This window comes from Aulonocara sp. 'chitande type north' Nkhata Bay, linkage group LG10 (assembly GCF_057382095.1).
Source record: "Aulonocara sp. 'chitande type north' Nkhata Bay isolate Kocher_YH1m ecotype deep benthic linkage group LG10, A_spYH_male_GT1.1, whole genome shotgun sequence".
Classification (NCBI taxonomy): domain Eukaryota; kingdom Metazoa; phylum Chordata; class Actinopteri; order Cichliformes; family Cichlidae; genus Aulonocara; species Aulonocara sp. 'chitande type north' Nkhata Bay.
In genome coordinates, this window is record NC_141353.1 from 22755972 (window position 1) to 22770730 (window position 14759).

Genomic DNA, 14759 nt, shown 5'->3' on the forward strand with positions numbered 1-14759 from the left:
TCTGACTGTTTGAGGCTGTGGACAGGTGTCTTTTATACAGATGATGAGTTCAAACAGGTGCCATTCATACAGGTAACGAGTGGGGGACAGAAAAGCTTCTTACAGAGGACGTTACAGGTCTGTGAGAGCCAGAGATTTTCCTTGTTTGAGGTGACCAAATACTTATTTTCCACCCTGATTTACGAATAAATTCTTTACAAATCCTACCATGTGAATTCATGAATTTTTTTTTCACATTCTGTCTCTCACAGTTGAAGTGTACCTCTGGTGCAAATTACTGACCTCTGTCATCATTTTAAGTGGGGGAACTTGCACAATCGGTGGCTGACTAAATACTTTTTTGCCCCACTGTACTGCAACTATTACAGCAGCACGGCTTCATAAGTAGAAAAGTCCAGGTGCTCAACTGACCTGCCTTCAGTCCAGACCTTTGACCAACTGAAAACATTTGGAGCCATCAAATTCTAAATGACTATATTTTTACTTAAAATGGTACATTTACTCACTTTAAACATTTCATATTTTTCTACCTTCTATTGTAAATAAAATGTGTGTTTGTGAGATTTGCAAATCAGTGCATTGGTATTACCTTTTTGCACTTCATCCCAACAGATTTAACTCATCAAATTACTCTGACTCTTATGATATAGTATGAGAAATTACCCACAAAGCCTGTTATACCAATTTTCCACATATGCTGTAAAACTGTCAAAGAGCAACAAAACACTTTTATGTGAAAATTACAGTTAATGAGTTAAAGCTAAAAGTTAAACTTTTAATTATGACAACAACTTTCTGTTTCATAAACATCAACTACAGACCAAAATCAAACTGGATTAACCCTGATTACCTCCATAGATGCATGCAGTGCACTGTATGTATGCACCTTTAGACGCCAAAAGCAGTCCAGCAATGAATATTGGAGAAATTCTGAAACAACTCCAGAAGTGCATCAAAATTATATGAGCATGAGAGTGCCAAGGGGAAAGGGGCAAATTGAATGGCATGTTTCTAATCCTCTGGGTGCCCTCCCTTGACAAAAGGTGTTACTTTTGCAAATAAAATGATTTCACTATTAATGCGAGGTGATTCATTTTGCAAATTGAAACTCAGAAGTAATCATTTGAAGCAGGGAACAGGGTAATTCACTCGTGAAGGCATGTTAAATATTTAAATTTTGACATTTTGATACATCTTTAATGGAAATAACATAACATCCAATATGACAGATTGATGATTTTAGACCTTTCAGCCATTTGTTTAACCTCTACCAAATTTACCAGCAAATCTGGATGGAAATGCTCTTTCTTGTAAGTTGTGAACCTAAATGAGCATTGCTGCAGTTACATAACCATTCTGTAGTGTTGTGCATGCATGCTCATTGCATTTTGCTGCCTGCAGTCAATCATTAACCTTAACTGTATTTCCACTGTGACCCCACCGTGCCCCTCAATCCCTCTCAGAATAGGTTAAATATCAATACAAAGGCTGATATGGGAGTTGCCAATGTGTCAGAAGTGGTGAAATTTAAAGCTAAGGTTCACCTTTTTATATTCTCTCTCTTCCTTTTTAAAATATCTTACAAATGTGTTATATCCAATCATTTCTGTGTGCACTGCAGCATAAGCTGATGGGTTTAGCTCTCAGAAATGTACCACTCTGCTGCAGCCTCTCACTGGGCACACTTCAGAAGGAAAATGGTTAAGCCTTCAAATGCTATGTTAAATCTTCTTTTCAAGTATAATAAAGCATGTCTCTATATGTTCTATCAAATCAAGCGAGTACAAAGCTTGTTTTGCGTTTCAATTTTCTACCAAATTTGTATCTCTTTACCTTTATCTCCACTTGAGGTTGTGCAAAGGCAAGGCACTTAAACAATGCATTACAACCACATTTAAAGAATATTTGGAGCTTCTTCTTTTCAGAAGGAGATTTAGCTTGGTGATTAGACGTTAAACCATTTATCTATGCACTTATATTTAATATCTTCACATTTAGAGCTCTGCTTCACTTTAAAGGGATTTTCAGATAGTAAAAGGGTTTTCAAGTTTTCTGCAAATAAACCGAATTTCTTTTTTAAATCTACACACAAAAACTCACAATGACAAAGCAAAAGCAGTTTTATAAAGTGATTACAAATTTCTTTAACGTCAGAAGGTCTGAGAAATGCTGAATTAAAAAAAAAAAAGTAAAACAAGCCATGAAAACAGATTTAGAAAGAACTTTAGAAAGAGTTTCAAAACAAGTCATCATCAGCAGAGCATGGTAGTGTCTATTAGTCTCAAATGGCAAAAGGTCTCAACCACCAACTGTCTGTTTAGATCTGTCTACCCAGACTAAGAGTAATCGGGTCCTCAGTCAGAAAGGTAACAAAAAAGAAAATGAATGAGATCCACAGTTTGTTGGTAGTATGGACAGAACTGACTAAGCCATCCTGGAGGCTGCTTTCATTGCCCAGACAAAAGCCATTCCTCACTGAGCATGTCTCCATAACACCAGGAGAAGCAAAACCCTTTTAAAAAAAATACAAAATAATGATCATTTTCAGTTGTGATGGTAACTGACAGGAGGGTTTGGGGCAGTTCCTTTTAATCTCACCTGTGTTTTCCATCCCAACTCGCTCTCTCACAGCAGCGTCTTATCTTCAATAACTGTTTCTTCCTGATTGCCTCTTGTTGCATCCACTCCCACAATAGCTCTAATTTACTTACTAACCTGATTCTGTCCAGGAGTTTCTTTTTAGTGTGGGATCTCTCGTATTAATGGAAAGCAATTTACTTTTTCCATGCTACTTTGTTATTGGTCCAAAATAAATGCTCCACCACAGGATATCCAATCAATTAACAACCTGAACAGAATGTGCAGGTCTATGATAGGCTCCTAATGTCATGATCAATTCTCCAAAAAATATGAATCAGAAAATCAGAAGTAATAAATTGGAAAAGAAATTTTGAAGCTATCAATTTTAACTCTAAGTGACATCACATGTGGGCAAAATTACACTGAGTTTTTTTTCCCTTCCTACTGATTTAGTTTCCCTTTTCCTAACTGTTAAGGGAACCGTTAAATGACTGATTCGGTTCATCGTTGCAGCCATCTGGGCTGAATCTACATCGGGATTACGTTAGAGTGAGGTCACCCAGCATGCTACCTAACTCTACTCACCTGGATCTAGGTACTGCATCATCCTCGGTTGGGCTTACAGGTTTCTAACACATTATGCAGTAGCTGTCGTAGTTTTTTTTTTAAGAAATCTTGCATACGTCTCACTTAATTTGTTTACTGAACACAGAGATAAGTGCCTAACTATAAATCAATCCATCCATTATCTATAAGTAAGGAATAATATGTTGTGGTTTAGTTTTCCACATGTTACTGATGGCTTTTAAGTCCCCAGCAGTTTAGACTTCTTCTTCTCCTTAAGAAGGAATGATAACAACTGTTAATTACAAATGTATAATCTTTTGCTTTATATTTGCTCCTAAGGCTAAAAGCTGACAAACCAAGTTACAGCCAAGCGAGCTGAAATTAAACTATTGATTATCAAACCTATTCTCCACAGGCACAAAGATAAACAGGGTAGACCCTCACAGGAGGCCACACTTTGATTAGTTTTAAAAACTAAACAAAATCATTAAAGCGTTTTATTTTTGAAGGTGCAGTCTATTTGAGTGCACGCTGTTACAAGTGTATTTTAACTATCAGCGAAGATGCAATTAAAAAAAAAAGAAGTGTATTTTTCATCTCGTTGTAGTCGGCTCAGCAGTATGTTACCGTATATCTGCGCCTGCAAGGGTTTCCACCCACATTGAAGTTAACAAATGAGGCAGGGGTGAGAGTGGAGGAAGAGGACATGTCAACTGTCAAGTGGCTGTCAGGTTATGTAAAGGCAGGGCGAAGGCAGGAGCAGCGAGGACACCACGCTCAGTGAGCTGGAAAAAAATATGCGTCACAATCAATCTGCATTGATCCTCTGCAGTGGCATGATCTTCCAATATCCACTGAGTGTCAGAGGTACATGACCACTCACACCCGTGCATCTCTTCAAAGTCAAAAAATTAGGAAAAAAAAGGAGAGAGAAGTCACTGAACACCTATGAAAAAAAAACATGTTTATTTTACAAGAAGGGCACGTTTTCTGTACAAACTGTAAACTAAATACTGTAATTATTCAGAGGGTTATAATCTTTGACATCACTTTCATGAATGAACACCAGAACCATGTAAATAAATAAATATATAAATAGCCAGTCACTGTTGCATCCTACTGTAAATTATATTCCCACACTGGAAAAAACGTACAGCATGTAAGCTTGCTACACACATTAAGGATTTTTTTTTCAAGATAAAAAGCACTTGTGTTCATCACGACTACATTTTGAACATCATTGTACAATACTCAATCCCTGCAAGCCCCTATCCAAAAATACTGCCACTGAATTATTTTTTTACATGAAGCTCTGTCACTGAATCAAGGCTGAGGTAGGGACTCCATCATTACTCTAGACAGTTAAATAAGCTGAGACATCATTGTTGAAATGGCTCCACATTCCCAGGGCTGGGGAGTGTTGTTCAGCCCTGCGTCTGTTGCATCGCTTGGCCAGTCATTGGAGGAGATGGAGGAGGAGCGGGACGAGGATGAGGGATTGTGTAGTGTCAGATTTGCTTAAGTTGTCATACATCATGTAACTACACTGATTGAGAGACCGTGTACTGTCAACTAAAGCTCCCCAAAGCAACTTGTAAGGCAGCCTAGAGGAAATGCTCCAGATCAAACAAAACATTTTGCTTGTGGGACTCTTGCCTGACATCGCCCTTCTCCAAAATCAAAGCAGTGGCAGCTGAAAAGATGAGTCACTGAGTTTACAAGGTGAAGGCTCAGGGGGCGGTTTACATGGAGCCATCATCTGAACTCTCAGCTGGAGGTATGTTTTCTATAAATGTCTACATACAGCATATACAAAAACATCTGGTAAAATGTGCGAATCCAATCATGTGGCATGAAATGGCAGATTAATCCCAGTCCCATTCAAGAGTACCCGCACCCACCCTGAATTTCAGCTTATAAAACACTGTTTAGATCACAGCTTACTCTACAGTACAACCACATTCAGCCAGAAATAAGAATTTTGGCAAAAAATAAAATATTAATAATAATAATAATAATAATAAAGTCAGCAGGTGGGAGTTTAATTCAGCGCTTCAACTTAGATTAGAGGCAGGAAACAGTACGCGCACTCTATTTAATAATAAATTCAATCAGTGTTAACATGAGGGGTTGACTCACGAAGTTGACAGAGCCAGCCGAGAGAAAAGAGAAAGAGATGGAGAAAAAAAAAAGGTGAGTGTGTAAAGGGGAAGGGGTGGGAGGGGCAATCTTCCCCAAGGCAGTTTCCTTCCATGTCCAATCCTGACAGATTATATGCACTTCATGTTTTATTGCATGTTTGAGTTGGCTTCTGTTTGACTAAGAGTGAATTTAGAGGAGCTGCTGCAAAGTGCTAAGCTGATATGGCTAATAATCTACAAAAGGCAAGAGCTGAGTATAATTGGGCCGAGTTACAGCACATTGTGGCACTTGAAATAGCTTGAGCACTTGTAAAATTGAGTTAATTCATTGTGAAAGATACCTAATCTAAACTGCACTTAATGAAAAGAAAAATCTCATTTTTTTAATAGATGGACACGTGGGAGGTGACAGGGAAGCAGAGAGGACAATGTGTTGCTTTTGTGTCACAAGCCAAGCCACATATTGAACTAAAAGCTTTCCCCCTTTGTTGCCATCTAGATACTATTGGATTTTCCAGAGCAGGAAAATCAAATGCTTCGTTCAAGACCTACTGCTTTCTATTGGATCGGTTCTTCCCTTCCCTGATGTGCGACAGTTTCATGCCTTCATGGACACAAACTGCATGCGATGGACACTCAAAGTGCAAAGTGCCTGAAAGCGTGCTGCTGAGCACTATTTCCCAAGGAATGCAGAGCAGAAAAAGACTATATCTATATTTGGCTCTGACAGTCATGTTTGCCTAAATACTAGATTTGTTTTAAATACTACATGAAACTGAAATATGTTTCTAGTGTATAGGCAGTGATCCCTATAAATAGATATCTGCATAACTTCCTAAACTCAGCTTATTCCTTTATGCCCTCTGTAGTGGACACACAAATCTCAAAAAGTTAGACTAAAAAGGCATTTTTTTCCCTTCAGTTCTCAGGAAGATATGAATCTGCAGATATCTATTTATGGTAGACCCTAACAGATATCTATACAGAAAAGGCTACGTGAACCTTTCTGGTTTCTTGTTTGTCGTCCTGCTCTGTAGCACTTTTGACCAAACACGTGTGAACAGCTTGCGGTTGCATGTAGGTGCACGCTCCACATGAAGAGCTGTCATCTTTTGATGATTTAGTTTTATATTAGCTTCTTAAAATGAAACTGTATTGGCAAATGCAAGGCCACTAAAAAAAAAAAAAAAAAAAAAAATCACCTGTTGTCTCCTAGGTTAAGGTAGCAGAGTAGTCGATTGGTTCTGTGTCAGTCAAGCCAATGAATAGGCTTTAATCCTTCTCTCCCTATAGTTTCAGTTGTATGCTTGAAATACATAATTTCTTACTTTTTGTTTGCTTAGTTTTGCTACTACACTCTTAAGTGATCGTTGGCATTGGCATGCACTGGTATAATCAATACTATCTTTTAATGTAGCTAAGGCTAACTAAGATATTAGCAAAGTTCAGACTGATTTAGTGCTAAATTGGACCTTATGGAGTCAGTCTAACTGGTGCAAAAAGCAGAGCTGTTCAAAAACATGACAACGGGAAATGGATGGCAGCACATCAGAAGCACTCACTAATGAAAACTGTCTTATAAGATTTCTTACTTCCACAGTCCTACATAAATTATAATTAATGTTTAGTTTTCAAATTTAACTGCGTTCAGACTTGACTCTGCACAGAGAGATACTGTCAAGCTGCAGAACGAGCAGTTTACAAAATCATATATCTGCAAGCTTACAAAAGGTCAGTAAAAGTCACTTGCATTACGGCTGAGTCGACTTAGTAGCTGCTGCTCTACCCTCTCTGTCCAAGTGCAGTTTTTAGTTTTACACATTTACAATCTTTTTTTAATTATGGGCTGACGGCATTTGCCAAGAATAGAATCACAAGCACCACTTTAAATGGATGGTGGTGGCGGGGGGAGGGGGTTAAAACGGAGGGCTGCCAAAAACAATGGTGCAGACAAAATGAAATTAAAAAGAAGATACGGTGCAGGTGTGAAGGACTAAACTAACAGGGAGAAGAGTGGAGGAAGGAGAGAGGCGCTTGGCATTACTCAAGAAATAAGGGCAGCGTGAAAGGGGGAAGGGGATGAGAAGAAACTCCAAAGAGGTTTCACTGAAGAATGGATGACGGCAGGCAAAGCCAATGAAAACAGGGAGTAAGGAGTAGAAATGGAAGAAACTTCAGGTCAGTCCCAACTGGCTGAAGAAAGATCAGAAAAGGCAGGAACTTTCTCCATTTCCTCGTCTCTTTCTCTCTCAAGTACACCTCATTTGGATAACAGTGGGTGATGCAGAGGTGGGAGGATGAGTTAAGAATAAAAAATTTTGACAATTTGGCTTACAGCATCAAACTCTGTTGTTGGTTTTAGTTGTAATCAGAACAGTGTTACTTTGGTATCAGTATTTTTTGTTCTTACTTCAAATAAACTGCCACTGGAATTTAGCGATTTTGCTTTCGCTGTCATTAGAAATGTGCTAAAGGAAAAAAAACTGCAATAGCTGACTAACAATACTGTAGCAAAACCAATTTACCCACTTTGTTTGCTTTTTCATGAAACACATACAAAGCACCTACCTACAAGATATTTTACTAATACTATATTTTCTCCCACTGTATATACTGTGTTTGAATCCCTCCAGAATAGTGTCATCACTGTACAGTATACACATGCAGATGTATACATTTTTGCAAAAACTAAAAAAAATGTATACATGTGCCCATAGGTAGTATTCTGCTGTTAATATTCACATTATCAACATTTATCATCAAATGTGTCAATGTCATCAATAAATGCTGAATATATTTTGCAGATAGTTATATCCAGGATAAAGTGCCTGTACTTTAAAACATTCTGTAGGTTTTTCATGTAGGTTTTTTTGACAGTCTTAAGGACTTGTATAACACACTCACTGGTTTCTTGTTCCTATAGACATGTGTCTCTGCCGTTTGTTTTTGCTGTCCTCCTGTGTAATCGTTTCTTGCCTTTGTGCATACGTGCATGCCTCACTGAATTTCAATGCACCTTTGCCTTTTCTCAACATGTCACGGCTTTGTGCTGTCCGTTCTGTGTTATGGGGTTGATCTTTTCCAGGGTGACTTCAGCATCGCTGTCTAAATTCCCAGAGATGGCCGGTGAGTGTTTCTCAAGGGTGTTGTTTGCCACGCCCACCTCGGCCTCCCCTCCACTTCCGTCTTTCTTCTGTAATTCCTCCTCCTGACACAGGATGCTGTGAGGAATCACATAGTTTGCTGAGCTGTTGCCCTCCTTTGGGATGTGGCTCTTGGGCTCATACTGACAGTTGGGGTTCGAGGTAGGAGCACCCATATTGTTGTTAATACTGACGATCTCAATGGCGTTGCTCCCCGGGCACAGCTGATGGCAACCCAGGAGGATGGAGAAGGCCTTGCGGAAGTCGGCATTGAAGGCATAGATGATTGGGTTGAGCGAAGAGTTTGCCCAGCCAAACCACACAAACACATCAAAGGTGGTGGAGCTGATGCAGGGGAATTCTGTGGATCCATCTGGCATGTGTGTTTCACAGAATGGAACCATGCAGTTTAGGATGAAGAAGGGCAACCAGCAGCACACAAACACACCCATAATGACAGAGAGCGTCTTTAAGACTTTGGTTTCTCTTTTGAATGACATTTTAAATGAGCTCTCACTGTCCATGTTTGAACTGTTTCCCATGCTGCTGTGTCGGTTTTTGGCACTCTCTGCTGCTCGCTCCAAAGCAGATATTCTCCTTATCTGTGTCTGGGCGATGCGGTAGATCCGGGTGTAGGTGACGATCATAATTGCCACGGGGATGTAGAAGCTGATAAGGGAGGAGGAGATGGCATAGGTCCTGTTAAGACTGAAGTCACAGTTGTCAGGGGGCAAATCATCAGGGTAGGTTCCATTTAGCTCGACATAGCTGGTGGTCTGAGCTTTGTGCCAGTTAAGCTGAACAGGAATGAAGGAGATGAGGACAGACAAGGTCCATGCCACACTGATCATCAGACACGCTACTTTAGGGGTCATCTTGCGTTCATAGCGGAATGGGCTTGAAATGGCCCAGTAACGATCGACACTAATCACACACAAGTTCAAGATGGAGGCAGTGGAGCACATTATGTCAAATGCCACCCACACGTTGCAGAATGCACCAAATGGCCAAAACCCCACAATCTCTGTCGCTGCCTTCCATGGCATTACCAAAATAGCTACCAGGAGGTCAGAGATGGCCAGCGAGATGACAAAGAAATTGGTGACCTTCGACCTCAGGTGTCGGAACTTGGTGACGGCAGCGCACACCAGGGTGTTGCCTAGCAGCGTGGTGAAGATGAGCAGGGAGAGAAAGCATCCTGTCAGAACACGTTTCGAGGAGTCTCTCTCTGGCGTAAGCTGCTTTCCATCTCGAACCGTTGAGAAATTCTGATCCATTGTTTATGTTACAGTTTTAATAAAGAGAGAGGGGATGGGTGAGGGGGATGTCAGCAGTCACCCCATCACATCCCCAGCCTGCAGCAGCTGTGTTCCTCCAAGGACGACTCTTAGACGGAGAGCGTAGCTGGTGGAGAGGTAAATTGTCTTGGCACCAGCTCTCTCACTGACTGGGTCATCAATAGGTTCCTTGTCACAACCACCATTCTTGCACAAGGGATGCTATAAATATTTCAAAATTCTCTCCTCAGGAATGTTTCCCTTAAAAATCTCTGGTTCATAAATTCCTGCAGCAGCAGCACAGAAGGCAGACATTCTAGTTTGCAGAGGAAGAAGAATATTCCAGCAATTCGCAATTGTTTTCTTTTTTTCAATCGCAAATTGAGTCCTAAAAAAATGAGTAAAGCAGCAATAAAAATGAGTTTTAAAGACAAGTTCTTGGTCCCTTTTCTCTTGGCATTGTATGCCTCAGCTGTCAAGCCCTCAGCGAAAAGTTTCACAACATACTGTTGCTAAGCTTTTGAGTAAACAGAGGCTCAGCCAATCATTAGCCTTATATACCACCTCATCAATAACTTCTATTGATGGTTTTCGCACCGCGTTTATCTGATTTGTTTAATGATCTGCGAGGCGTGTCCCTGTGATTGTCCCAGTATCGACGCTGATCCAACCGACTCCTCTGTGTTATTCTTTTTAATTTCTCTTTAAACGCTCCTCTCTCCTAGTAAATGGCACGGTCCCCAGCTAAACATAACACCTGAGTGTTGAGGAAAAATAAGAAATAAATAAAATAAAAATGCATTCAAAAGTCTTAATGATGCGTTTTCAAAGAAGAGAGATGCAGATTAAACGAGAAAACCAGAAAAAAAACGCATCACTCTCGCAGCGCTTTGTATTCTGACACGATGCTTCAATTCAAACGCGTTTAGTTTCCTTTTGGCTGAATTTTGTAGCAATTTACCAAAAGCCTTTCATCCTTTAAAGTGCAGAGTTTTCATCCGGACATCAGCCCAAATCCCTGGATTTGAAATAAAGGCTCACTTCATTTATTTATTTTATTATCATTATTATTATTATTATCGATTTTTGTAGACAGCGTTTGCTTCGCTCTTTGGATGTGGATAGCTCCGGGCAAGTTTTAAGCGTCTTGGGTTAGCTTTGAAAACAACTGAATCCAAAACGAACCAATGAAACCATCCGTTAATTTTTAACTAATAAAAAAAAGTTCCGTTCCGAATCCACATTTCTTCGGTATACATCCAACTTGTATCTTGGTAGTGAAGGAGAAGGAGCTCACCCTCTCTGCGCGCTCCTCTATGCCAAGAAAGTCACGCTCTCCCTTTTTGCGGCGTTTCCTTGGGTGTTTAAATGAGTCTTTATGCTTTTCTTTTTGGGGGCCATCCTTTGTGATGCAACATTCAGATACACTGCGATGTGTCTTCGGTGTGACTGGCAAGCGGAGAGAGATAGGAATGACTCTGGTCTCTCCAAGAGCGTGTTTCTACGCGCTCCTCTCTCTCCGCTCAGCTGCTGCTGCTGCTGCGCACCACGGTCCCTGCCACAACTGCTCCATCTATTCAAGCAGGATCAGAAGGGTAAAGCTGCACAAATTCAGCCTATACTGCACACCGTTTGCAACTGAAAGTGTTTAACCAAATAATTTACGGCGACCTTTATGATTGTGAATTTATAAGTGTCCGATACATGCAAGGCTCATTCTGAAAAAAGAGAGAGGGAGTGCGTGTATTCTCTGCTCTCCAAATTACGCGGATTTCTGTCTTTGAAGTTACGCATTTGAATTTTGGTGACTCTTGTCTTACAGTTTTTATAAGTACCTGAATTACTATTTTACACTAGGCTACCATTAACTGTGGCATTTTCAGCTTCTTCTTCGTCTTTTTTTATCACCTGCACTTCACCTACACAGACCTATAAAAAGCCATCACTACCATAAAGTCGCGAAAAGACAAGATGAGCTATAAACGAATCTACCGCGATATCCTGGGATGAATTTGTAGCCAGCAGACACACAGAGGCACAATGAGGCCATCTACAGGATACAAGACTGCAGGAGGCTATGTGAGAGTGGGAGCCGACAGACTGAGCCGCAGCGTTGCATTAACGTCACCTCAGTAAACATGAATGACCAACTTTGAATTAAATTAGGTTCCCAGGAGCCGTGCTGCAGCACGAAGAGCCATAAATTAAGAGAGGTACAGAGTGTTGGTGTGTGTGTGTGTGTACTTCTGTTTACTATGGGGACAAAATCTGTTTATACTGTCAGCTGTGGTGAACCCCCCGCCCCACCCCCCATTTTGGGACAAAAAGCAAGTTCCCATAAAGTAAAACATTAAACCGAAAAGGTTTAGATTAAGTTTTAAGTTCAAGAAATAAATATAAGCCAAAGTAATGTCCTCTGAAGTGATGTTTGTATGTGAGTCAGTGACTGAGAGAGAGAGCGAGATAGAGATGTGTACTACTCAAGTTATGCTATCATGCCACTGGCTGCCTGACAGGCTTGGCCAATTTGAATATTAACTATTAGCAAGATGAAATCCTCAATGGACGCCCTCTCACTGTGTGTGTGTGTGTGTGTGTGTGTGTGTGTGTGTGTGTGTGTGTGTGTGTGTGTGTGTGTGTCTATGTGCAAGTATGACTGTGCTCATCTGTGTGGGGGTTTGCAGATGTGCATGTGTGTGTATGCGTGTGTGAAGTGAGTGAGTAATGCATGTAGACAAGCCAAGTGTAAGAGGCCTAGCAGACACAACGCCCACATTTCCCCGTAGCACAGAGCCAGGGTGTGCGTGCAGCCGAAAAAGTTCAAACCAAGACCATGTCACACACAAACAGAAACACACACACACAGTCTCACTCATTCACTCACACAAGACCAACCATGCAATGGAATTTACGTCTGCTCCAAAAAGCAAATAGAATAGAATAGAATATGTTTTTCAAAATTAAATTCCAGTGGTCAATTTTTCTCACAAGCAAACAGGAAATGTAAATAATATGGTGCCGTTTAAATGAATATGATGATTCACTTTATGGCTTGTTTGTAATCTCTGTACATACAACAGCACACAGTTCAGTTGTAATCGTCAAAAATCAATTTAAAATCAGTCTTGCTTTTCAAAGTCAGCAGCAAAAGTTGCATGAGGTCAGCCGTTTCAAAAGATATGAGTACTATAAGTACTGTGTTTTCTAATGAACTAGCGTTGCAAAACTTTGCATGACTTTAAATGACACCACAGTGAAAATTTGCCATTGTGCTGGCCCTCAGTTATTCCTAGAGGCAATGATTTGGAGGAGATGATCTAAAAACTGTCCAAAAAGCTTCTCATCATGACTCCACGGTCCATGCTAATATCTGTTGGGGGCTTTCCAAGCCCCATTTAAAAACATTACCACAATGCATGGATTCACCCATTCAAACCAGGAAATATCAAACAATTCAAGTTGTCAGGAGGAGTAGGGGCAAAAGCGATGAGGGAAAACTCAAACTACATCTTTAACGCTCATTGCAAAACGTTTGACTACTGAATAAGATTCACAAAGCAGCATCTTACACATGCATTAACATCTGTATGCATTGCTGTCATGAAAAACTAGCATCAGGACATACATGATGCCAAGCTGCATAATCAGCATCACACAGATGACTGTATATTAAAATTAGCCATTGGACGCTAAACAGGAAGTTCCTATAGCTTCATTAAAATATAGCTTTTTTTTTTTACATGACTACTTATATAAGAGACTGTCTGGTGCCTGGTTTCCTTTCTCTAAAATAGAGAAACTAGTAATTACTGTGCATAGCCTTGAAATGCTATAATCATCTGTCAAGTGTGTGCAAAAGCTCTGTTCTTCCTTGCAATCTATTCAGCCTTCTATACGTCTTTTTGAATCTGGGAAAAAGCTGTCAGTTGATACTGATAGCATGTTTCATTTAGTTTTGAATAGTTTAGCATTTAAAATTATTAGGGGCATCCGGTACCCATCTGTAACTTAGAGTCCAGCAAGCAAAAGTACAAAAACAGGTAACATGCATCTCTCAAAAATGTGGTCTTAAAAAGAGCAACAATATTTATTCCTCTTGGCCCAGCCAAACCACCGACGTTTGCTGTTGGAAACGATTGCATTTTAAAAGCACATTGTTTTCCTTTGTGGTTCGAGAAATTCACTTTAAACACTGATAATGAAATATGAGTAATGAAAAAAAGAAAATGATGACACTTGCGTCAAGTTGATGCTTGCATTATGACACAGTTTTTCAAGCCTGTCAACAGCATTAGATAATTCTCTGTGAAATGTCCAACTGCAAATAGAATTTAAAAACAAGACCTGTCAGGCATTTCTGATTCATGCTTTTCCAATTCTTAACCGACATACAAGGCATGGAGGAGCTTGTATGTGTTTCTGTGTGTTTTCATATGTGTAAGGTGACAGGAGACAGAAAGTGAGATAAATGAATATAACACTAAGATTGACCCTGTCTTTGTCACACACATTTTCACTCTTTCTTCCTCTCTGCCCTGCTCTAAATCCTCCGTGTCGGTGTGACATCCATCAGGTCCCACAATCTGCTCGTGAAGCCTTTAACCTCCCAGACCCCCAGCTTGAGCAAAATGTTGTGCACTAATCCCACCACTGAGATTTACCATTTTACACGCATATAAAAGCTGGTGTTACACTCGACTATAACTGCATAATTATCCTCACTGTGGAAATCTGAGGTCTGTCTAATCTGTCTAATCAACCTATACTGTTTTTGCATCTGTGCATTATAAGTTTATGACATCTTTTCACGCATCAGGAAACTGAAAAGACCTCTAAATGACCTCACTGAGCCATTAGGCCCTTAATTACTGCTTTAAATGATTTCTCTCAGAGCTAAAAGGGTACTTATTTACACCAAATATGATAATGAGGACAGAGGTGAAAGCAAAAAGATGGTATTCTTGCATGATCAAAAAAACCCAGAAATTATTATTAGCTGATAGGCTTCAAAAGTCTAATTTATAAAATGTAAATTTAAAACATTTATATGC

At 40.0% G+C, this 14759-nt stretch overlaps 1 protein-coding gene across 1 annotated transcript; it reads right to left on the bottom strand.

Annotated features, from left to right (window-relative positions):
- Nucleotides 1-4090: 4090 nt before the first annotated feature.
- On the bottom strand, nt 4091-11713 carry drd1b (dopamine receptor D1b). Its single transcript, XM_086309163.1, has one exon. The coding sequence runs from the start codon at nt 9706-9708 to the stop codon at nt 8317-8319; it is 1392 nt and encodes a 463-aa protein (XP_086165289.1). The 5' UTR covers nt 9709-11713; the 3' UTR covers nt 4091-8316.
- Nucleotides 11714-14759: the final 3046 nt, after the last annotated feature.